Below are 26,628 nucleotides of genomic sequence, written 5' to 3'. Positions count from 1 at the left end.
TTTTTATTTAAGTAATCTCTACACCCAAAATGGGACTCGAACACAAAACCCCGAAATCAAGAGTCACACAATCCTCTGGCTGAGCCAGACAAGTGTGCCTGTATTTGATCTCTTTAAGAATTCTTAAAAATAATTCAAAACAATTATAATTTTAGGAATATATTTCAGTATGACATAGAATATCCAAAATTTGTTGTCCTCAATTTTTTTGTAGGGCTCTATGAATATTAAACTTGGATTGTTAAATAAAGGAAACTGGACTAATGTCATAGAGTTAGGTATTTAATCTGATGGATTAAAGGTGCTTAATACATTTGTTGAAAATGTATCTAAATCTACCTACCTTTTCTGATTGAGTTATTAGTTATTTATATTACCCTGAATAGTAAGGGCAAACTGGGGCACCTGGGTGGCTCAGTTGATTAAGCATCTGATTTCTTGGTTTGGGCTCAGGTAATGATCTCATGGTTCATGAATTTGAGTCTCATATTAGGCTCTGCTCTCAAGGCAGAGCCTTCTTGGGATTCTCTCTCTCTCTGCCCCTCCCTTGCTTACTCTCTCTCGAAATAAATAAATTAAAGAAAATAGTAAGGGCAAACTGAACTTCCACACAACGAACCAGAAGGAAAGAATTAATTCAGGGCATAGACATGGTAGCTATCACTGTGATATCAATTTATTTAAAAAAATTTTTTTAATGTTTGTTTATTTTTGAGAGCGAGAGAGAGTATGAGCAGGAGAGGAGCAGAGAGAGATGGAAAAACAGAACCTGAAGCAGGCTCCAGGCTCTGAGCTGTCAGCACAGAGCCTGACATAGGGCTCAAACCCACAAACTGAGATCATGACCTGAGCCAAAGTCAGCCTCTTAACTGACAGAGCCACCCAGGCGTCCTGTGATATCAATTTAATGTATAACATTAAAATGTATACTAAGTGGTTTAAGCTTTACAGCACAAACTATGTAATAAAGAAAAGTTAATGTTAAAGGTAGCAAAAAGAACTTAAAGTAGAAAATTAAAAAAAAAAAAACCCTAGCAAATAATTTTAGATACTAATCACAGATAACTTATATGCCTTCAAAGTTAATAGATAATTACATATTTGAGTAGAATAATCAAGGTTATCAAATTTATGGAAGAAGGTATCAAATACCATAAATTCAACAAAGATTTATTACATATTAAGTCTAAATTTTTTGCTAAGATTAGAATCCAGGCTCCTGTCATATCCTAGTAAGTTGCTGTGTTGTTTTCAATTATAATATTTTATTTTATATTTGAGAGAGAGAGTAGACACACAAGTGGGGGGGAGGGGCAGAGGCAGAGAGAGAGAATCTTAAGCTCCATGTTGAGCATGGAGCCTGAGGTGGGGCTGGATCCCATGACCCTGGGATCATGACTGAGCCAAAATCAAAAGCTGGATACTCAACCGACTGAGCCACCCAGGCACCTCAACTGTAACATATCTTAGTTGTCCTGCTTCTTATTTCAGTATGCTAGCACACTATTATAAGTGCACTATTAAGGATAGATTTTGAAATATTTACTTTAATTAAAATTCAGACTTAAACAATGCAGGGCTTAAACCCACAAATCGTAAGATCATGACCTGAGCCGAAGCCAGACGCTTAACCACCTGAGTCACCCAGGTGCCCCATAAGCAGTTATTACCCAGGAACAGTTACTGTTAAAACTCTCAGTGTTTATTGCTCTTTCTCTATCACATGTTTTTGGGTGTTGTGTGTGTGTGTGTGTGTGTGTGTGTGTGTGTGTATATGATTGGTTTGGTAATTTTTCTTCTTATAAAAATGGGTTTGAGGGGCCTGTACTAATATATAATCTCATAATACCTTTCTAAAAAGACTTTCCACACATATACGTGTAAAGTTTTTAGGACAAGTTTGGGTAAATGGATTTCTAATATATTCATAATTTTACTAATATAGAAACAAAATAGTTTGACAAGTACCTCGTCTAGTCACTGAAAAATGATCTGTTTTTACGAATTTAATTTTTTTTACATTTATTTATTTAGAGAGGGAGACTGTGTCCATACACGTGAGCCAGGGAGGCTCAGAGAGAGGAAGAGAGAGAGAATCCCAAGCAGGCTCCATACTGTCAGTACAGAGCCAGATGTGGGGCTTAATTCCATGACATGAGACCATGACCTGAGCTGACACCACGCGTGGGACGCTAACTGACCGAGCTACCCAGGCACCCCTTAATGTAAAATTTGAGAGCTAGCTTTATAATAAAGAAAAAATAGATGTGGTAACTTCTCTATACTTTGCTTGGAATTAAGAAAATCAATTTAGGAAAAGTGGGCAGATATTGAAAATAAATGAAGCTGTTGCTCTTTGTGTTATAACAAAAACAAATACTAAATGAAGTGTTCATTATAAATTATTTAGAATACATTATAAGAACTCTCTTCTTGTGTTAATGAGGACATGCACTTAATAAGAATAGCTATCTAAGCACCTATTAGCAACTTGTAGGGTACACACTGCCTATAGTTCCATACTAATTTCACAATATATAGTAAATATACAAATTATGATTAAGAAAATAGTTAAAGGGGCACGTGGGTAGCTTAGGAAGTCAAGCATCAGGCTCCTGATTTCAGCTCAGGTCATGATCTCAAGGTTCGTGAGATGGAGCCCCACAAAGGGCTCTGTGCTGACAGCATGGAGTCTGCTTGTGATTCTCTCCCTCTCTTTCTGTCCCCCCACTCCACCCCCCCTCTCTCAGATTAAATAAATAAATAAATAGAAAATAATTCAAAATGCAGACGATTACTGAAATATTAAAATACAGGAAAAAGTGAACATTGTGGGAATATATTAGATCCATAATGTAAGGGGAGGTTCATTATAGGTATAGTTTCATACATCAGCTATTAAATAATAAGCAATGTATTACCGATTAGGAATAATTATGGTTCTAACACGGGACATTGGTTTACAATGTTTGGAAATCCTGATTTTACTTCTAAAAGGAAAACAAAAAATAAATACAATAAAAAATAAAAGGAAAACAAAAATTTGTAATACTATTTACAAATAATAAAAATTTGTAATATAATAAAAATTTAGTAGCTGGTCTGAATAAAATTGATGAAACATTCTATGGAACAGGAAGGTTTTTGAATAAAGGACTAGGATTATCAGACTTATGATTTGAAAAATAATACACAAATATTGTTTTTATGTCAGCAGATTCAAAATCAGAAATCCAGTATATAAAATCTGAACTGAAGTCAGCCTGAATGTTTGATCAAGCCACTAAACAGGTTTTTTTTAAAGAACACACCTTTTATTATTTAAAAATTAAAAAAAAATTTTTTTAAGTTTATTTATTTATTTTGGGAGAGATAGAGCGTGTGGGGGAGGGGCAGAGAGAATTCCAAGCAGGCTCTGCCCTGTCAGCACAAAGCCCAATGTAGGGCTTGAACTCATGAACCGTAAAATCATGACTTGAGCTGAAACCAAGAATCAGAACTTAGCCACCCAGAGGTCCCAAGAACACATTTTTTAGATTATATATTAAATATAATCAGATTCTTATTCCTCTTTTTACTATGATAATGAGCCTAAGGGTAAAATTATCTAATAGCTTTACCTTCAAAAAATATCAGGAACCCATTTTTTTAATGTTTATTTTTGAGAGAGAGAGAGAGCGAGCAAGCATGAGCAGAGGAAGAGCAGAGAGAGAAGGTGACAGAATCCAAAGCAGGTTCCAGGCTCTGAGCTGTCAGGACAGAGCCAGATGTGGGGATCAAACCCACAAACTGTGAGTTCATGACCTGAGCCGAAGTTGGACACTTAGCCAACTGAGCCTCCCAGGCGCCCCCAGGAACCCATTTTTTACCAGTGAAAGATGCATAACCATTTGGTAGATTTTTAGGAGCAATATTACTAATTTTTGGAGTTGGAAGAGAATAATTAACAAGGCACATAAATGGATAACATTTTTTGTGACAAGTATTAGATATGATATAAAAATGATACTGGGGGCACCTGGGTGGCTCAGTCAGTTAAGCATCTGACTTCAGCTCAGGTCATGATCTCATGATTTGAGGGTTCAAGCCCAGTGTTGGCTCTGTGCTGACAGCTCAGAGCCTGGAGCCTGCTTCAGGTTCTGTGTCTCCCTCTCTCTCTCTGCCCCTCCCCTGCTCAAACTCTTTTTCTCTGTCTCTCAAAAAATAAACACTAAATTAGTAGAGATTAATCAGAAAGAAAGTTATATGTAAATTCACAATTTGTATTAATATAATTATAAAAAGTTGAACAGAAATAATTTGCTTATTAAAACAGTATTTGAGCCTTCTGGAAATTTACTAGTGAAAGGGCAGCTAATGGAGGCAAGCAATCCAAGTAAGAAATAGAAACCCAACATTCCTACAGCTACGAAACGAGCTGATTAGATACTATTTAATGAGTAGAAAATTCTAAAAGTGTTAAAATGTTGCAAAGGGCAAGAAAAATTTGATATAGCCAGTTATAAATTTTTTGATCCCATGAATTAGTTCATATTTCTCCACTCTTTTCTGATCCTTTATCTACAAAATAAATAATACTTTCATAGAGTGCAGTAAGAGACACTACACTTAATACAAGGGATAGAGAGGAAACATACAGTTACTTTTCTTATGTTGCATATTGTCTAGTGGGGGTGACAGATAAGGAAAAAAGTCGTCGCAGTGTGTCAGAATTATGCTCAAGATGCTCTGGGAGAAAGGTCATCTAGCCAGGCTAGAAGAGAAAGGCAAGATGGGGAATGTAACAAGGCTTTTCAGAGATAAGAACATTTTTTGTGAGTCCTGAAGAATGGATAATTAGCTAGACAAAGAAAGGGAAAAGGGTATTCCAAGCATAAGTTACTACCTTCCTGGAGGTAAGAAACACCACTGACGGTTGACGAAACAGAAGTCATTCAGTATGGCATCCTAAGTGTGGTTTGGAAGTAAGCTACGACAGGAGGCTAAACACCCTATGGAATGGGGTCAGACTGGAAGCAGGGCCACCACTTCAGAAGCTATTACCGTCGTCTGGTGACAAGATGGTGCAAGCTAGAACGTCGCTGGGAAGGGCAGAAAGGGAGGGGAGTAGCTGTGGCTGGAGAGTACAGGGTCCCTGTGCTGCTGCTTTTTAAACCGAATGGCATCCTCAACATAAAGTCATTGTTGTAAGTCCTAAAATACCGTTGGGGGAAAAGAAGAAAACTAGAGTTTAATATGTAAATACAAGTGGCACCAGGATGGTTTAAGTTCATGTTATTTCTAGTCAATGGGTGCTCACTACTAAGGAGAGCGCGCCTTGATTACTATATTCACACTGCTGCTTTGACTCTGGTGGAGAGGCACAAAAGAGCATGAGAAGGAAAATCAAACTGAGACTAGTAGGTAGGAGAAACCTTATTCCTTATCCTGAACCTAATACTTGGTTATCTGTGATTGCTGGGAACTGGGAACTGTTTCTAAAAAATACATGATTACTATGTTAAATGTTCACAAAACAGTGTATATGTGTGTGTGTGTGTGTGTGTGTGTGTGTGTGTGTGTGTGTGTGTGTGTATATTATACACACATGTCTTTTTTCCAAAACAAACATGATTTATAATATTTTCTTAGGTTCCCTGTATGTTTGAAATGATTAAAAACTATAAAATAGCCTGTCATTTTCAGAAAAAAATAAAGCACTAAGAACACAAATTTTCCTTACCAGAATGGAGTGCATTCCCATGTAAATTCTGCTTAGGCACACTAGAGAACACCAGCAGGGAATGAGAATCAGTCCATATAGAAGAGGATACTAAAGGGGAAAAAAAAGTAAAACAGGTTATATAAATTAGGTTAAGTATAAACAAGGAATAAACACATCATTATACCACAGAACTCCACAAAAACATGAACTCTATGTTTTTACTCCCCATTGTATTCCTAGCACCTAAGTCTAAGCCTGGCACATAGCTGACATTTAAGAAATACTTTTGCATTATTTTTCTAACTTTTGCATAATTGAACAAATGAAGGAAATCTGGTGTTTTTACGTTCTTCAACTGTGAGAACTGGCTCATTTTCATTTCTGCCGTAAAGACTTAATCACCAGCATGCTTCAGGAGCACAGGTAGGAGACATATTTTTCACGCAGCTCCAAACTCGAAATACCTCTGGAGCCGTGCTTGAATCTGCTCCCTGTAAGTGTCCTCACATCCCTGCGGAGGAAGACTGAGCGGTCTCCCTCTAAGTTCCATCAGTGACTGCTATTTGTAGTTTCTGTTGATATTTCCCCACCTTCTATTCAATATTCAACAACCTGTCATTTGTTTTCCACTTCTGCCTTCTACTAAAATTTCAAATGGTAACCTTTTTGAGAAAAATTTTGGGGTGGATACTGGGATCACAAAGTCTTAAAAAGGGTAAAAATAAAATATAGACAACTCTTGGTATCAAGGGCACTAACGTTAAGAGTTGGTTTTGACTCTCCTTAGATTAGAGGGAAGGCGGAAACGATGGATAGCCGTGGCGGCAGGTCTGTGAAGGAAAAAGAAGGGGGGGGCACATCTGAGGAAGTTTATGTCCTATAATTTCAAATTTCTACATAAAACTGAAGACAATGTGGTTCAATTCAATAAAAAGTCAACATGTTTCAATAAGAAATGGGGTTGAAAGAAGGGAATTAAGTAAGGTTGCAAGAAGAATGATACAGATTTCATACTTATTTGTTTTGATTTGACTTCTCTATTGCATTTGACATAGCCACCACTTTCTTGAGATTTTAAATACCCTTGATATCTACAGTTTCACATTCTCCTGGTTCCTCTTTCACCATCTCCGCCCCCCCCCCCTTCCGGTTTCCTACACAAGAGCATAACTTCCTGTTCTTGTTCCTTAAACACTGGCATAAATAAATAAATAAATAAATAAATAAATAAGGATTTTGCCCTTAGTATTTCTTGGTAGTCTTTGCTTTTCTTATTTGTTAACTACTACTTTGTAAGCTGAAGACCTAACCATTTCTTTGGGTTAAGAACCGTACAACCATCCCCTGCACGTGTCTTCACCTTGAGGTCTATATGGAGTTATTTATACTCACTATCCTTCAAACCAATGCCATCATCTTACCACCCAAACTTGTTCCCCATCTCATATTCTCTATTTCACTTGGAAATCTCATAATCCACATAATAACCTAATGAAAAATGTGAATTATCCTTGATTCCTTCTTTATCTCTTACATTCAACCAATAATCAAGTCTTGTTGATTTTACCTTGTAAATATTTCTTGATTCTATCATCTTTTCTCCACTCTCCTTAAACTGCCCTTATTCAGATCCTCCTAGTTTTTTTTAGGCTCTACCTATGGCTCCAGCCATTCTTTCACATGCATGAGGAACTTGGTTGATGGGGCAGACAGACCTGTAACTATATGAGGTAAGTGCTCAGATAGTATACTAAAAAATTCAGATGGAGTCTAAGGGATGGCACTTAACTTAAAGATGTTAACAAAGTCCAGATAAAGTTAAGATCCAGGTTGTCCTGAGAGATAAGTAGGATTTAATCTTTAGAAAAAAGGAGTGAGTACAGAGCAAAAAAGATAAAAGGCATTATAGACAGTAGGAACACTGTGAGCAAAGGCTTGTAGGCAAGAAACTGTAAGCAGTGTGGTTTTTCTTAGGAGAATAAGCTTATGCTTTTGCTGGGGGAAGGCACTAAACAGTAAACACAAAATATTCAAATTATATTTAAATATATATAATATATAAATAATAAAGTAAAATATGTTAATTACTTTGGATAAATAAAAGGAGAACAGGTGTTGCAACACTAACCTCTACATTTTCAGCTTCCTTTGCAGTTAGATCGGGACCATGTTATTAGTTTGGGCAATGAGCTGGGATAAAAGTGACTTATGCCACTTTCAATCATTCTATGATCTCTCTCTTACCTATAAATGCAACCCTGGAAGCCACATGCTGAAATGGATCACAAGACAGGCAAACTTCCATCAGCCTGGGTCCCTGAAGTCCACATGGTTTCTCTGGTGAATTCTACCAGATATTGAATATCAATCTTTCTCAAGCTCTTCTTCCTCCTGACTTCAGCTCAGGTCATGATTTCACAGTTCATGAGTTTGAGCCCTGCATCGGCTCTGTGCTGACAGCTCAGAGCCTGGAGCCTGCTTCAGATTCTGTGTCACCCTCTCCCTCTGCCTCTCCCCAACTCATACTCTGTCTCCCTCAAAAATAAACATTAAAATTTTTTTTAAATAAGTAAATAATAACATTACTATATACTTTCTAAAACAAAGTAAATTGTATAGAAATATAAAAAACCTCCCCCTCTCAAAATAAACTTTATTTTTATTTATTATTTATTTTTGAGAAATAGAGAAAGCATGAGCAGGGGAGGGTCGGAGAAAGAGGCAGACACAGAATCTGAAGACAGGCTCCAGGCTCCGAGCTAGCTGTCAGCACAGAGTCTGACGCGGGGCTCGAACCCACCAACCGTGAGTTCATAACCTGAGCTGAAGTCAGACACTTAACCGACTAAGCCACCCAGGTGCCCCAATAAATAATGCCAGGATGGTTCAACAAAGAAAATCAATGTAACACATTGTGTATTAATAGAATTAAGAGGAGTGACAGTGATGCAAGATGGCAGCCACCACGGGCTCAGACAATTTATGAAAACCGAATATACAGCCTTAAAATAGAATGTGGACCTAAATACCCAGAAGCACCCTCCTTTGTAAGATTTGTAACAAAAATTAATATGAATGGAGTTAATAGTTCTAACGGACTGGTGGACCTGAGAGCCACACGGGTGCTAGCAAGAACTCATACAGCATCAAGGTCGTCCTGCAGGAGCCTCGGCGCCTAATGATGTCTAAAGAAAACGTGGAACTCCCTCAGCCGCCCAAAGGACAGTGTTACAGCAATTAATCAAAAGGATACACCACAGATCCCCTCCCACCCCCATTGGATTTAAGCAGTCTTCATTTTCCCCGGTAGTAAATTTTCTAGATATGTCTTGTAGACCTCAAAGGACGGGAAAGGAAGTGCCCATTCAAAGGCAATTTATCTTAAGATACTGTAAACGATACTAATTTTTTGTCCATTTAAAATATATAAGTTGTGCTATAAAAAAATAGAAGAAAAAATATACATGAACATCCTTCATAATAAAAGGATTTAAAAAACTAGGAAAGAAGGGAATTTCTTCAACATGATAAAGGGCATTTATGAACTACCTATGGATAACATACTCAATAGTGTAAGAGTAAAATATTTCCCAAGATTAGAAACAGACAAGAAATTCCTGATTCCCTCTTTGGAAACCAGAGTAGAAACAACAGAAACTTAGTAAATTCAGTCTTCCAGGCAGTTTCCAATTCATTAATTTATTCCAATTCCAATCTGTCAAAGAATTTTTTTTATCTAATTGTCTCTTAGATAATCTAGCCCTACTTGCTACAAGGCCCCAGAGAAGTTCTCCAATATCTAATACGGATTCTGTGGAGATTTATTTTGTAAAAAATAGGAATTTTTTTTAATTTTTAAAAATTTTCAAATCTCCAGGGTTGGGAGCAAATCTAGCCTGGGTGGCAAGAGCTCTTCTTGACCTGTGTCAGCACTTGGGCGAGTGAGTGGAGTGGGAGCAATTAAGAATAGTAATTTTCAAAATGCAAAAGAAACTGTAATGAGAATCTCAAATTGTGTTCTCCACATTGGCAAATTTGGCAATTCTGTATGAGTTCTGTAAGAGCTCTAGTTTCTATTTTTAAAAAAGTCATCTTCCTCTTTCCCTCTGTGATAACAAATTAACCAACCTCTCTCACTTCTGACAAATACATATTTGTTATTCTGTCTCCCACTTGACTGTCCCTCTCTACCCTTAATTCCAACCCAACCCAATCCTTTATTTCTGACAAATAAGTGGCTGGATCTTTTTAAAAGCCAAAAGTGATGTTAGAACAAATAAATGTCGATTTGTTGTTTACTGAAGTGTTAGTAGATTAAATAATTTTACTGAACATGAAACTTGCTGTGTACCAGGCACTATCCGAAGAGCTTTATAAATGTTAGCTCATTTAATCAGAACAACCCTATGAGGTAGGTATTCTAATTTAAATGAAACTGAGGCATAAGATGTCCAAGATTAAACAGGTATTAAAGTATGGAGCTGAGATTTAGACACTGAGAGTCTAATTCCGAAGTCTAAGCTCTTATCCACTATTTACTAAGCTGTCCTTCATGTATAACGTATGTTGTTAAATTCCTTGTGTCCCTAGGATAAAGCAGATTATCACTCAGATATTTTTTTCTTAGAATGGAGGCTAGGTACAAACTTTCCTTATTTAGAGGCAGAAGGGATCTTGAAGATATTAATTCCATTCCCCTCCCCTCTCTTTACAGATAAGGAAACAGGCAGAGATGCCAAATAACATTTAGCATTATATTCCAGTGGTTTATTCTGATGTCTTCCAATTTACCATGCTTGTTACTTTACACTTTTATCACTATACAAATAGTACTAATTTTAAGTTTGGCAGTGGGTCCTAGTTTCTTTTCTTTTTTTTTTTAGAGACTGTTGAGCTTTATCTGCTAAATTTATGTTATTTCCTCTAATAAGAGGGTTTTTTTCTTACATCTTTAGGTCTTATAAAAAAAAAGCTGAAGGGACACCTGGGTGGCTCAGTTGGTTAAGCGTCTGACTTTGGCTCCAGTCATAATCTTGCGAGTTTGAGCCCTGCGTCAGGCTCGGTGCTGACAGCTCAGTGCCTGGAGCCTGCTTCGGATTCTGTGTCTCCCTCTTTCTCTGGCTCTTCCTTTCTCATGCTCTGTCTCTGTCTCTGTCTCTCTCTCTCTCTCTCTCTCTCAAAACAAACAAACATTAACAAAAATTTTTTAAAGCTGAAAGTTACAAGTCCTTCACATTATTTTCAAATTAATAAAAATTTACCAAACTGAAAACTGATATGACTATCTAATCTTTCCATTGCACAGTCTATTGCATAGGAACACTTACCTAAACATTTCCTTCAGTTATTATACCAAACGGTTTTATTCTTACTGATATTTATTTAACTATTTATCACACATAACCAGAATTATTTTTTATATTGTGGCATTTGTCATTCACATTCATTGAAGTTAGAAAAAAGTCAATAAAATGCCTTGCCATTTAAACAATTACAAAAACTCTCTTCAACAGAATTTACAATTTTCAGAGTAATTTAAATATAGAACAAAGGCAGGCACCAGAAAAAAAATTATGTTTTGAATTCAAGAAATGTATAGTGTAAACAATACACTATAAACATACACACACACACACACACACACACACACACACACATATATATATAAACAATGTAAACAAGAGATGACAACCATACCACATTAATGATACCTTGTTTTCATACCCTGCTAGTGGAATAAAAATTGATGCACCCTTTTGGAAAGCATTTTGCCAATATGTAAAAGAGTTTAAATGTTCACATACATTGACCCAGTGATCTCTTTCCTAGAATTCTATACCAAAGACATAGATATGTGGGCAAGGATTCATATATAAAGATGTTTATCATAAAATTATATGTACCATACACCCATGAATTAATCAATATTGACTATAATGTAGTAGTTTAAAATACAGGTTTTTGGAGCTACACAGATCTGGTTCTAGCCATTTACTATATGCATTTATTGGGACTCTGAAAAATAGAAATAACAAGAATCAACTTACTTTGAGAAAAAAGAAGGTGTATTATAAAGTTATAGAGGACATCACTGAACCTTAAGGCAAAAGGAGGCTAAGCTTCAAGAAGAAACTTCAACTATAAATGGTCACAGCACCGTCACTTCTTTTTACATAGCCACTTCATCTTTTTCTGTGCAGCAGCTTTTCTGTTCTTTAGTCCAGATGGTAGATGGAGGTTTTTCGATTTACTTCTTTAGTGAAGAAACCTGCCCAAACTCGATTTCTGATTTGAGAAAGTATGGTTGCCCTAAAGGTGAGGGACCCTTAGAGGGTTGTGAGCTAGGCTGACTCCCCCAAGGTTGCCTACTTCTTCAGGTGTGGGACAATGCGCTAGTTTCATAAGCTCTTTGCATCAGTTTCCTTGTCTTCCTTGTCTATAAATGGAGATAATATGTCTATAGTAAGGACAGTTCTATAATATAAAAACTATTTTGCACGAATATGAAAGTGCTTCATTAAGAATGTTTTCTAGGAATGTTTGCTGAAAGAAAAAGTTATGGCCTATTAGAGTTCTCCAGAAAAAAAACAGTAAGATCTATATATACTCATATATGGAGATAGACTTATTGCAAGGAATTGGCTTTATTATTGGATTTCAACACTCCTGGAGGCTGGAGAGTTCAAAATCTGCAGGTAGGTCAGAAGACTGGACATCCAGGAAAGAGCTGATGTAGCTTAAGTCCAAAGACAATTGGGGGGGCAGAATCCCCTCTTCCTGGGAGGGAAACAGGCTTTTTTTCAATTGTTTGGATAAAAGCCCAATCCATATTATGGAAGGTAATCTCAAAGTCTATGGATTTAAATGTTAATGTTATCTAAAAAAATATCTTCACAGAAACATCTATCTATAGTAGCGTTTAACCAAAAATCTGGGTATCATGCCTAGCTAAATGACACAAAATTAACTGTCACATTTTATATAAAAAAAGAATAAACTGTATATATAATATGGCCCCAAATATTTTCAAATTATAAGAAAATACCAAAAAAAGTTATTGGATTTTTCCTATTTTTATTTTCCAAGTCTTCTATAAAGCTCAGTACTTCTCTTGCTTGTCCTTTTAGCGGCATTTAAAAATATTAACTACTTTCCTCTTCTAGAAACACTCTCACTTGTAGTTTCCCTTTATAGTATATTCTTTTTATGACATTGTCCAATGTATACTTTTTTCTTCTGCAAACATTGCTGCTTAGACCCAGCTTGGGGCCTGGGAGACAGGCTGCTACTGTCTGATCCTGCTCTTCCGACTACAGCTGTTGGGTCAGGCATGGACACCCGCCCCTGCAGCAGCAAACCCATTGGCTGCGCTCAGCTGATTATATTCTTTTTCCTAACAGTAGTTTGAAAGAGAGTCAATCAGGGGCGCCTAGGTGGCTCAGTGGGTTAAGCGTCCAACTTTGGCCCAGGTTATGATCTCAAAGTCCGTGGGTTCGAGCCCTGCGTAGGGCTCTGTGCTGACAGCTCAGAGCCTGGAGCCTGCTTTGGATTCTGTGTATCCTTCTCTCTCTGCCCTGCCCCTGCTCACACTCTGTCTCTCTGTCTCTCAAAAATAAACATTTAGAAATATTTAAAAAAAAAAAGAGTCTCTATTGTGTGTTTGAATTTGGAAATGAACTTGAAGTAGGGATGAGGCTGATACATGTGCGCCAAAGCAGAGAGAGAAGAAAGCAGCAGAAATAGGAGACCATGCAACCCCAAGAAAAGAGAAGAACAGCATTGTCTTTAGTTCTAATAGCATTCTAGTGGCCTGGCTCCAGTTCCTCAGGAAGCCTGGCAGCACTTTCTTGACTTTGACTTCCATGAGAAGATACCCGTTCTAGTCCTCAAATTTTTTTCTTTTTCTTTTTCCTAATACAAATGGTTTACTAGAACCCTACACACACACACACACACACACACACACACACACACACACACAACCTTAGTTAGACAATCCCTAAGGTATCTTCTTACCTCTCAAACTGCTACTTGTCAGATCTGTTTCAGGTTCTTTTTACCCTATCCATTCCTTAAATATTAATGTCTTTAAAGGTTTTTTTTTCCTTTGGGCACCTGGGTGGCTCGGTTAGTTAAGCATCTGACTTTGGCTCAGGTCACCATCTCACTATTCACGATTTTGAGCCCCGTGTTGGGCTCTGTACTGACAGCTCCAAGCCTGGAGCCTGCTTCAGATTCTGTGTCTCTCTGTGTCTCCCTCCCTCTCTCTCTCTCTGCCCCTTCCCTGCTCATGCTCTGTCTCTCTCTCAAAAATAAGCATTAAAAATTTTTTTTATTAAAAAGAAAAGGGTTTTCCCTAGACTCTCTATTCTTCTGTGTGTACCCTGTGTGCAAGGGCGGCACCATCCACTCTGATTACTTCACTCTGCACATGTGTGCCGACGGTACCAAACCTGTCCACGTCTCTTTCATGTGTAGAATTGCCTCCCAGATAGTTCAGTCTTATAGACACCTCAAATTCAACATACCTAAAATAGAATTTTTCTCCATACTCCTGCTCCTTTCTGTAAATCTCACCTGCTTTCAGTAGTTTCTATTTCTATAAATCACATTACTGTTTCACAGCTTCCCAAATAGTGAACCTGGTTCGAAGAATCCTTTACTCCTGTTTTTCTTCTTTACTGTCATTTGCAATTAATCCCCATGTCTTATCAATTCTACATCTTAGTTCTTCTCAAATTTATCCATTTCTCTCTACTCCCACTGACACTATCTAGGTCAGGAGCCAGCAAAGTTCTTTTGTAAAGAGCCAGATAGTAACTATCTTGGGCTTCGTGGATTATACAGTCAATGTCACAATTACTCAACTTGGCTGCTGCTGCACAAAAGCACCACAGACAAGATACATAGAAATGAATAGACGTGGCTGTGATTCAGTGGCTTTATGTAGAGCCAATAAAACTATTAATTTCAAATAATTTGCACGTGTCACAAAGTAATCTTGTAGCTCTTTGTAACTATTTAAAATGTAAAAAACCATCCATACTTCACAGGCCATAGAAAATCAGGTAGCAGGCTGTTGTTTACAGGTGCCTGTAGGTCTCCATCTTCTCTCCCTTGAGCTGGTGGAGTAACGTCCTACCAGGTCTGCTTCCCCTGCCTCCAGTCACACTGCTCTCTAGTCCATTTTCCATACTACAGACACAAGACTCTTCTTAAAACACCGGTCTAATCCCCTCAAGCAAACAGACCCTATTTCTGTTTTATTTGCCCTCTTATCTGCAGGATTTATGTTATTGACTAGTACCTGTTAGAAATGAAATGATTATATTTGTGACATTTAATGTCATTACCTTTATTAAAGCTTTTTAATCAATAGGAAAAAAATGTATAATTGCAACAGAAGAAATAAACTTGTCATTATTCTTAGCTGATATGTTTTTCTCTATAAAGAACAGATAAAATATACATATAAATTATTAAATTAATGAAGAGTTGAAAAAAGTTGTATATATGATCAGTGCATAAAAATCAAATATGTTTCCATATTCCAGTCACAAAAAGTTGTAATATTTGAATTTTAACAAGATATCATTTATGACAACAAAAAACATAAGCTAGAAACAAGTCTAACAAAATATACTTGATTTATATGGAGGAAATTATAAAACTCCATTGAAATACATTTAAGAAAACCTAAATAAAGATTTACCATATTCGAGACGCTTGTGAGGCTGAGTTGTTTGAACATCCGATTTCAGCCCAGGTCACAATCTCACAGTTTGTCGGTTTGAGCCCTGCATCAGGCTATGTGCTGACAGCTTAGAGCCTGGAGCCTGCTTCAGATTGTGTCTCCTTCTCTGCCCCTGTCCTACCCCACTTGTGCTCTGTCTCTCTCTCAAAAATAAACATTAAAAAAAAGATTTACCATATTCATAAATAAATTCAATACCGTAAGCCTATCAATTCTCTCCACATTAATTTATAAATCACTGCAATTTCAATAAAAGTCCAGACAGACATGTTTATGGAAATTAAAGAGCTCATTCTAAAATGTATATTGGAAGTGAATACTCAAAAATAGCCGAAACAAGCTTGAAGAGTATGGTAGAGAACCTTCATAAACAGATTTTAAGACTTACTCTAAAGCAATTAAAGCATGACAATAATATTGATAGAGACCAGTAAAACAGAACAGAAAACCCAGAATCATACACTTATGGAAACGTGGTATGAAACAAAATTGGCATTACAGATAAGGAGAGAAAGGATGAACTATTCAAAAATGGTATTAGCTTAATTATCAATATAAAAAATACATCAGATCCATATATCACAAGATATACAAAAACAACTCAAGGTAGATCAAAGATTTAAACATGAAAGTACAGGGGGCGCCTGGTGGCTCAGTCAGGTAAGCATCGGACTTTGGCTCACGTCATGATATCTCGGTTTGTGAGTTAGAGCCCCATGTTGGGCTCTGTATTGACAGCTCAGAGCTTGGAGCCTCCTTCAGATTCTGTGTCTCACCCTCTCTCTGCCCCTCCCATGCTCATGCTCTCTCTCAATAATAAATAAAAAAAACATTAAAAAAAATTTTTAACATGAAAGTACGATTTTATCTTTCTAATAAGAAAATAGCAAAAGGATTTTTCTTTTGGAACTAGAAAAACAAAATCTAGAGTACATACAGAAGACCAAATAAACAAGTAAAAACAGCAAGAGTAAGTGAAAAAATATTATAAAGCTACAATAAATATAATAGTATGGAACCTGCACACAAATATCAGGTATATCAATTCTAACTAAAAAATATGAATACAGACACAAATATATACCTATATTTAATCTATGATTAAAAATGACTGGGGCGCCTGGGTGGCCCACAGTAGGTTAAGCATCCAACTTGCTTTTGGCTCAGGTCATGATCTCACAGTTCCTGAGATCAAGCCCCAACTCAGGATTTGCACTGATGGCACGGAGCTGCTTAGGATCCTCTCCCTCTCTCTCTGCCCCCACTTGTGCTCACTTGTGTCTTCTCCCTCTCTCTCCCTCTCTCTCTAAAAATAAATAAGTAAACTTAAAAAAAGTGACTGTCAAAGTCAGGGGGAAATGGACTATTCAATAAATGGTGCCATTGGGAAATATCAATTTAGATTCCTTCCTCAAAGCAAGAGATGGCTCAAAGCCATCTCCTAAGCATAAAGCAAAACAAAACAAAACAAAACAAAACATAAAAGTATTATAAGAAACATGGTAGAAGACTATCCTAAATATTATACAAGATCTAGAAACCATGAGGCAAAAGATTGATATATAAAAAGAAAATAATTCTGCTTGAGAAAAAAAAGCAGAAGAGAAGTAACAATTTAGGAAAGCATATTTCTAAATCACACATGAACAAAAGGCTAATTTGACCACAATATAAAGGGCCTCAAAACCCAAAAAGTAACCCAAGAGAAACAAAAGCAGATGTCCATATAAAAGTTTACACAAAAATATCCATAGCAACATTATTCAAAATAAAGTAAAACCAAATGTCTATTGGCAAATGAAAGGATAAATAAAATGTGGTATATCCATCCAATGGAATATTACTTGGCAATAAAAAGGAACAAAGTACTGATACATGCTATAATATGGATGAATATTAAAACATGCTAAGTGAAAGAAGCCAGCAACAAATATTGTATGCTTCCATTTATATGAAATGTCCAGAGTAGGCAAATCTATGGAGACATAAAGTGGATTAGTGATTAGCTATGGCTGCCTAGGAATTGAGGGTAAGTGGGGGAATGACTACTGAGAGTACTGGATTCCTTTGGGTGGTGATGAAAATGTTCTACAATGGACTGTGATGATGGTTGCACAACTCTAAGAATATACTGAAAGCTATTTTTAAAAAATGTTTAATGTTTATTTATTTTTGAGAGACACACACACAGAGCAAGAATGAGGGAAGGGCAGAGAGAGAGAGGGAGATAGAATCTCAAGCAAGCCCCAGGCTCTAATCTCTCAGCACAGAGCCCAACATGGAGCTTGAACTCACAAACTGTGAGATCATGACCTGAGCCAAAGTCTATGCCTCACCAACTGAGTCACTTTTAAAAGCTAATGATTTGCATAATTTAATTGGGTGAACTGTATGGTATATGAATTACTTCTCAATAAGTTTTTTAATAAAAAAACCCAAAAAACAGTAAGTAGAGGTGAGAGGATCCATAAAGGATTAACTGTTGTAAGTACAGCTGTTCCACTGTAAACATCCAGAAAACTAGACAACTTACATAAAACCACCATTTTCAGATACTGGAAAACAAGCAGCACAGAACTGTAATTCATGAGGAAATGGAAACAAATGAGATGAGCCCTCTGATTGCCTAGCTAGCTGCTAGAGGTAGTTTCCAGGCGGTAGCAAGGGAGGAGGAACCAAAACAAAGTCTAGCAGTCGCACTGAGGTAAGGGGAAGAAGACTAGAATTCCCAGAGCCAAAGCAGCTATTAATTTGCAGGACAGAACACTGGAGAGAGGAATCACACAAGCCCAGAAGATCTGCAGGGGGTCTCTGCAAATTGTTTGCTGAGTATTAATCTGTGCATGCATGGGGTGAAAGTCCACAAGGGTAGGGGGGAAATTCCAGAAAACAGTAGGCCAATCAATTCCCAAAGCTCTCATAGGCCTGAATCTCTTTCCTACCCAACAGAGTACTAAGGGAATTGGGTAGTCTTTAGAAGGCTGGCTCAGACCTTACACACAGCATGCTCTTGATCTCAGGGCGAGTAGCGGGCTAAATTCAAGCCCCTTACTGGGAGTAGAGATTATTTAAAAATAAAATCTTTTTAAAAAAGAAGAATATTATGGCCTTACCAGTGAGGCCAAATTAGCTCTAGCCTATTCTGGACTCTCTCTAGCAAGCTTAAAAAACATTAAACTGTAACCACAACAAAGTCCAACACTATTTAAAGGAATACAACAAAATCTGAAACTCTTAAAAATTACCAAAGAAGCAGGAGAATATAATCCATAACCAGGAGAAATATTAGAACCACACAAAGATGACAAAGATGACGAAACTGGTGGATAAGAACTTTAAAACAGTTACTAAAATCTAATACTCAGGGGTGTCTGGGTGGCTCAGTTGCTTAAGTGTCCAACTTCAACTTCAGCTCAGGTCATGATCTCATAGTCTATACGTTTGAGCCCCACGTCGGGCTCTTTGCTGATAGCTCAGATCCAGAAGCCTGCTTCGAATTCTGTGTCTCCCTTGGTCTCTGCCCCTCCCCCGCCTCTCAAAAATAAATGAACAGTAAAAAAATTATAATGTTATACTCAAGAATGTGAAAGAAAAATGGAACATAATGAGCTAAAAAAGAAAATTTAGAAAACACCTAATTGGAGCTTCTAGATATAAAATATATAATATGTGAAAATATATCCCATCCTATTTGAGGAGTCCACCAGGAAATCAGACACAGCAAAAGAAAAGATCATTGAACTGGAAGCTATAGCAATAGAGATGATCTAAAATGAAGCATCAAGAGGAAAAACACTGTAATCATCATCAACATCCTCATCACATCAGTGAACATACATGAAACTGAACTTCCAGAGTGGAGGGAGATGCAGGAAGAGGGGAGAAAACAATTTCTAGAAATACTGGAACATTATACAAAAATAATGTATTATTACAAGTTTTATGACATGTAGATGTAAAATGTATGGCAACAATAATAAAAAAAAGAAAGAGAGGGACTGTGCTGACAGCTCAATGCCTGGAAGCCTGCTTCAGATTCTGTGTCTCCCTCTCTTTCTGCCCCTCCCCTGCCCAGTCTCTGTCTCTGTCTCTGTCTCTCTCTCAAAATAAAAGAAAGACAGAAAACAAATTTAAAAAGGGGGGTTGCCTGGGTGGCTCAGCTGGTTGAGCATCCGACTTTGGCTCAGGTTATGATCCCATGGTGCATGGTTTCAAGCCCCACCTCGAGCTGTGTGCCGACGGCTCAGAGCCTCAGAGCCTGGGGCCTGCTTCAGATTCTGTGTCTCCCTCTCTCTCTGCCCCTCCATTGCTCACTCTCTGTCTCTCTCTCTCTCAAAATAAAATAGACATAAAAAATTTCTTTTAAAAAAAGAGAGAGAAAATGAAAGTATACCATTGCAAGCTTCTTATGCTATACTTGAAGTAGTAGAACATTATTTGAAGGCAGAACAACAGTTTAAGAAAAAAAAAAAAAAGGAAAACCCAAGAGGTATTGTTTAATTTCTTTTTTCTTAATTTGCGAGAGTGCGCACACACATGCACAAAACAAGCAGGGGAGAGGTGTAGGGAGAAGAGAGAATCCTAAGCAGGGTCCATGCACAGCATAGAGCCCCATGCAGCGCTCGACCTCACAACAGTGAGCCACCCAGGTGCCCCAAAGTATAGTTTAAAAAAAAAAATCAGGGGGCGTCTGGGTGGCTCAGTCAGTTGAGCGACTGACTTCGGCTCAGGTCATGATCTCGCAGTTCGCGGGTTTGGTCCCCACATCAGGCTCTGTGCTGACAGCTTGCTCAGAGCCTGGAGCCTGCTTCGGATTCTGTGTCTCCTCTCTCTGCCACTGTCCTGTTCATGCTCTGTCCCTATCTCTCAATAATAAATAAGTGTAAAAAAATATTTTAAAAAATCAGTAACTAAAATGCCAGCAATCTGATAGGAAAAAAATGAGAAACCTTTGAAAAGGCAGTACTGGAATAGTCACTCCACTAAATAAATTACCCTTGTTCATATACTGGAATATAATGTAAATGTGAAACATATGTACTCTCTATATAGTATGGAAAGTTCTGGGGCATCTGGGTGGCTCGGTCAGTTAAGCGTCTGACTTTGGCTGAGGTGTTTCATGAGTTGGAGCCCCACATCAGGCTCTGCCGTGACAATGTGGAGCCTACTTGGGATCCTCTCTATCCCTCCCTCTCTTTCTGCCTGTTCCCTGCTTGTGTGTGTTTATGTATGTGTGTACACTCTCTCTCTCTCAAAATAAATAAACTGTAATAAAAAAATATATATGGAAAGTGCTGATACAGAGAGCCAATATAATACAGTAGCACAGTGTAATTTTGCAGCTAAACTCTGAGTCCAGGCTCTGTTATGTACTTCCAAGAGTCAACTGGAGCAAATTATGTACTTCCCTCTACCTCAATTTCTTCTTCAGCAAATAAGTGATAATACTCTTAGGACTTTATGGGGATTAAAACAATTAAGTAATGTAAAGCATTTAAAACAATTGTTAAGCACAAAAAGTTAGTACCCATTAACCACTGGGTAAAAGAAAAGGAAAATCTTCCCACGAAGTATTTCTAAATGAAAAAAGCAAAGGTCCAGAAAAGGACAGTATGCTACCATTTGTGTGAAAAATAAACTATATAGATATAAGTCTACAAAAGTAAAGGCTCTTCAGAAGGCTAAGCAACAGACTTAGAACAATGAATCCTTCTGAAAAAGAGATTCTGGTAGTTGTGGAACAGAAAAAGAAGGCAAATGTACTCTTCTCTTCATATTTTCATGTAAATATTAAATTTTCTACAAAGTATTCTCTGTTCGAAAAAATAATTTTTAAAGGATGCATTAATATTAAGCACTTATAAAATCAGAAAAATGTGCATTTCAAGCACAAGTATGATACACGGTAAAAAGAAATCATAGAGCAAACCAATTTGATTTTTTAATGAACTGTGTTTCTTCCCAGAATTACCAGTGTGATCAGTTTTCCTTCACTCTTGAAAGCCTTTTCTAGCCTTTGTCATTTGTGACCTACTTTTGCAGCTCTTCTTGTCTTCCTTTTATCTTTTCAGGACCTCACAGATACCTTTATTATCTACAATAAACTATATTTTAATAAAATATCTTACGTGCTTTTCTTTTCTAAAGCTCTTATTATGTTTACTGAATTTTTTATTTATATTAGGAAAATAGAGGAAAAGGAAGGGTGAGAAAATCAGCACTGATTTCAGTCAACAACTTAATATATGTTTAAAACATAAATATTTGTGGCTCTCAGGCATACAAAAACTGTTTTTGTAGTTTGACACAATCCTATGTATTTCAAAAATATTTATTATTGAAAAGATTCTTTAAAAATCACATAGTGTGAAAAAAATAAAAATCACATAGTGTGATTTCAAAAGAAGTTTCTGCATAAACTCTGGAGTATGTAAGATTAAAAAAAAATTTTTAATGTTTATTTTTGAAACAGAGAGATAGAGCATGAGCTGGGGAGGGACAGAGAGAGAGAGGTAACAGAATCCGGAGCAGGCTCCAGGCTCTGAGCTGTCAGCACAGAGCCTGACATTGGGCTCAAACTCACAAGTGGACCATGAGATCATAACCTGAACCAGCTGAGGTCATGACCTCATGCTCATGACTGAAGTCAGACACTCAACTGACTGAGCCACTCAGGCACCCCTGAAGTCTGTAAGATTTAAATTTATCCTATGAGACTCACTAGCTATGTTATTTTGAATAAGTTATTTAATCTTCCATAGTTTCTTGATCTGTAAACTTGTATTAATAGTAAAACCAAACATTGGGATGTTATAAGAGTAGACTAAATCACGTAATAGACATTAAGGAAAAAAAATCTGGCCTTCATGCATGTTAATACTATAATTACTATTATTATTATTATTAAAATTAGTGAAAGCATATGGACCATTTGGGAATGGGTTTGGCTATAAAGTGTATGATGACAATAAATTTTTTAAATGAGATTAATCTAAAAGATCCTCAATGTCATTAAATCAAGTATGTAATTAAAACTCATTATATACCATATTATTTAAAAATTAAGAATTATTTTTGGAAAGAACATGCAAAAATAAATACAAAAGGAGTGCTTTACTTTTAATTTTAGATTATTCTGCAAAGGACTATGTTCTTAATACCTAATGCTCCTGATTTCTTATTTTTTCCCAATTCAAGCTACAAAAAACTCCAACAAAGCAGTAATTATTATCCTGGCTAATGGATCTCAAATTACTTAATACCTGGAAATATCAAACACTTCCTATTTTGCATCACCATGAAAAAACATTCTTCAGGCATCAAATAACCAAATAACTGCTTGGAGTCATACTGTACCAATCTCTCTTTTGATAGTGTAACGTATCTTGAAAAGACTCAAAGACTGCAATTGCAAAAAAGGCAAGACAACAATGTTGGAGAAATACAAAATATATTTTAAGGATCAAGATTTAATTTTACTTGGAAGCAGTTTAATAAAATACTTTTTTTCTCAAAAATCTTTGGTAAACTTCAGTAAAATGCAAAGACCCTCACTTAGCAAGCTAATGGATCAGAATCTCTGAGAACAGGGTTTAGAAACCTGCCTTTTCAACAAGCCCCAAGTAATTTTGTTGGTCTGTGGTCATTTTAAGAACAAATGAGGAATAATGAAATAGAAGGGGTTACTTAAAAAGGCTCTGTGCAGGGGCACCTGGTAGGCTCCCTGGGGTTAAGCATCGGGCTCCAGGTTTAATGAGTTCAAGTCCCACTCGGGGCTCTGCACTGGCACCCTGGCGCCTGCTTATGTTTCTCTCCCCCCCAACCGACTCCTCCCCCACTTGCACTGTCTCTCTCTCTCTCAAAGTACATAAACTTAAAAAAAAATTTTTTTAACAGAAAAAACCAAAAGGCCCTGGGGGGACTCCGTGTAGGAGGTCAACCTTGAGCAGATTTCAAGTAGGAACATTAAGTGGCAGAGAGGAGTTAGGTAGTTACTGCAAACCAAAGGGATAGTATGAGAGAGAACTGTTTCCAGAGATGTTTCAGCATCCCAGGTACATAGAAGAAACCACACTTGTCCTGAATGAGCACTATGGGCCCAGCAGATGGACAGGACTATCAAACAAAACTATTAATTAGAAAAACAGGGGTGCCTGGGTGGCTCAGTCGGTTAAGCATCCGATGACATCAGCTCGGGTCACTGAGTTGGAGCCCTGCATCAGACTATGTGCTGGCAGCTCAGAGCCTGGAGCCTGCTTCAGATTCTGTGTGCCCTTCTGTTTTTGACCCTCCCCCGCTCATGCTCTGTCTGTCTTAACCTCTCTCTCAAAAATAAACATTAAAAAAATATTTTTAAAGAAAAAAAGTAGGGGCGCCTGGGTGGCTCAGCCGGTTGAGCCTCCGACTTTGGCTCAGGTCAGATCTCACATTCGTGGGTTCGAGCCCCGTGTCAGGCTCTGTGCTGACAGCTAGCTCAGAGCCTGGAGCCTGCTTCTGGTTCTGTGTCTCCTTCTCTCTCTCTGCCCCTCCCCCTCTCATGCTCTGTCTCTCTCTGTATCAAAAAATAAATAAAACATTAAAAAATTAAAAAAAAAAGAAAAAAAAAGTAAAGGTTTTCATTACTTAATTCTTAACCCAGTTTCCAATATTGTTTTTTCATGACCCACTCATGAAAATATAAGCCTCCAAAGTACCATGATACTAATGACAGAGAGCAGGACCAAAAGAGCTTACACAAAGGACGGTAGGTAGTTTTGTTTTCAATTATAACAGGATTTTTAAAGTAAAAAGTAAAACAGCCATTTTGCTTTTCATACGAGGTTATTAGAAACATTTATAAACACAGAACTTCCATAGAAGGGACCCTTTCTTCTATAACAGCTAACCAAAAGATAAACAATTATTCAAATTTAGAAGTTTACTCAAATTTAAAGTTAAAAAATGTAAAATAAGAAATTTAAACTAATTTTACAAGATTAATTCTAATAGGTCAGTGTCCACATCTGTAAAATACAGTTTGAGAGTAGGTGATTTTTAAAGTCCTGCCTAGCTACATTTATAAAATTGTACGATACACGAATTCCTCCAACTTTGAATTGAATATACTGGGTTGTTCAAAAACCAAAATGTAAGCTTTTTCTGAGGATTCAAATAACCCTGAAATATTAGAATACTAATATCTACAATCCATAATCACCAGCAGCTCAGTTTTTGGACTTCCTGTTAGCACATGCTCTGAATAAATGATGAACAAAAAATACCTATTTTCTCTCACTTGGACTCTAATATTAACACCATGCAACACAGCTACTCACCGAGGAATTATACAAGACTCTACAGTTTCAGTTTTTTCCTGAAAAGTCTCATGAAAACAGGACAGACATCATTAGCTAACCAGTGAATATCATGCCAAACATAACTCAATGACAATCTTAAATTCTGAAATATTTAGATTAAATAAAACTTAAGATATTTATCTATCATGCAAAATAGGCAGCACTACTTTATAATATGAGTATCACCTATCTCCCCTTTGGCTCAATACGGGGGAGAAAAACGGTCCATGGTACTCTTCCCTCATAAGTCTGTCATTCTTACTCTGCACATTACATATTTTCCATGATACAACAGGAGAGATGTACTGCATCCCAGTGCCCATGGGGACACTGGAATTAAATCTGGAATGCGTAAGCTTATCATAACGGAGTTTTACACAGAACTGAGTATATCTCAATATAAGATGATGTTGTGCTCTGATGGAAAAAAAATCGAGGAAGTCTGATTCTTTGGATTCCCCATGATTACTAAGTTTATTCTTAAATCAAGGGACTGGTCTGGTCTACAGTAGGAACAAAGCTTCTTACAATTTTTAGAAGACAGATGAAACAAGACAGCGGTTAAGAATAAATTTTGCTTCTATAGAAAAGAGAATTAGTATTCAAACCTAAGTAACATGAAAAACTGAAAAACGGGAGGCCCAAAGAAATAGGCAAAATACAAGACGTTTCCCAGTAGAAATTCATTCCTGATTGTCAGGCTGGCCCTGCTGTCATTTGTGTCATTTTTATAAACCCACTAGTCTGACCAAGAACCCTGATTTTAAGAAAAAGTTTCAAAGTATGCATTTTTAAAGCTAATGAAACTAATACAGTGGTAGCTCAACAACTGATAATACAAATCGGTGATTTAGGAGATACTTAAACTTTGTGTCCCTCCGCAAATTGGCAGCCACACCCCTAAAAAAAGATAACTCAGGCTGCTTTCCATTAACTTCCAAAAATAGTGGCCTTCCTTTAAACTTCATTTCTTCATTGCCTCCAACGACCATGTTTGTTTTGGAATTTCAGGACGGTTTTATAAACACTGGCTCAGAGTAAACAAAGCTAAAGACTTTACACAAGCCTGAAAGAATTAGGCTGGCACAAGGCACCACTACGGTGAAGCTGGGGCTTGGTTAAGTGTAAGAACATCAGAATTAATTACAATTAGACTCGGTGCATCACAAAAATGAAAACCATTTTACAAACTCAACCAAACCTCGATGATAATACGCTGCTCCACGAACAGCGTTTCCTTTGGGTTCTAAGAAAGGCACTGCTGTTACAATATAGTTTGACAGCTAAAGTCTAGGTTTTCCCCACCACGTATTTTTAAACCTAGACAAGGCCCGTTTGCGGGGACTGTGAAACCCGGCGTTAAGACAGTCTGGGAGGAGAACGGCCGAAGTGACAACTGCGGGGAGTGAGAACGCCGGCGGGTTCAACTCTCGCCGGCGGAGCGGACGACAAGGAACCTTACCTGCCAGCGGCCGTAGGTGAGGAGGACCATGGAGATGGGGATGGCCGTGCCGGACATGGCATGGGTGGACGGCATGCTGTACTCGGAGTTGTAGAAGACCTCCAACTTGACCACGGGCGGCGAGGCGGGCCGCGGCCAGCGGATGATGTCCTTGGTGCACTGGCCCAGGTACATGACCAGCACCCAGATGACCACGAGCCTCCGGCCCACCAGGGCGTCCAGGTTCCAGATCCAGAAGGGGAAGAACAGGATGTAGAAGAGTTCGTTGCCCAGCTCCGTGCCGAAGCAGAACAGGTAGTAGAGCGGCCAGTTGCTCACATGGGCCAGCTCGCCCTCCTCGCCCGTCAGCGAGTTGCGGCGCAGGGCCGCCACG

At 37.6% G+C, this 26,628-nt stretch overlaps 1 protein-coding gene and 1 pseudogene across 1 annotated transcript in view; one reads left to right on the top strand and one right to left on the bottom strand.

The window, feature by feature from the left end:
* Window positions 1-26,627, bottom strand: part of SGPP1 (sphingosine-1-phosphate phosphatase 1) — a gene marked incomplete at its 5' end in the record, with an annotated part of 34,919 nt that extends 8,292 nt beyond the window's left edge. The window contains 2 exons of the mRNA XM_029952179.1: window positions 5,723-5,812; window positions 26,256-26,627. Coding sequence (XP_029808039.1) covers window positions 5,723-5,812; window positions 26,256-26,627 — 462 coding nt within the window. The remainder of the gene's footprint in view (window positions 1-5,722; window positions 5,813-26,255) is intronic.
* Window positions 6,513-8,945, top strand: LOC115301064 (annotated as a pseudogene).
* Window position 26,628: the final 1 nt, after the last annotated feature.

The sequence above is a fragment of the Suricata suricatta genome, chromosome 9 (genome assembly GCF_006229205.1).
Source record: "Suricata suricatta isolate VVHF042 chromosome 9, meerkat_22Aug2017_6uvM2_HiC, whole genome shotgun sequence".
Classification (NCBI taxonomy): Eukaryota; Metazoa; Chordata; class Mammalia; order Carnivora; family Herpestidae; genus Suricata; species Suricata suricatta.
The sequence above is the reverse complement of the archived record's forward strand: the minus strand, read 5'-3'. Positions and strand labels throughout refer to the sequence as shown.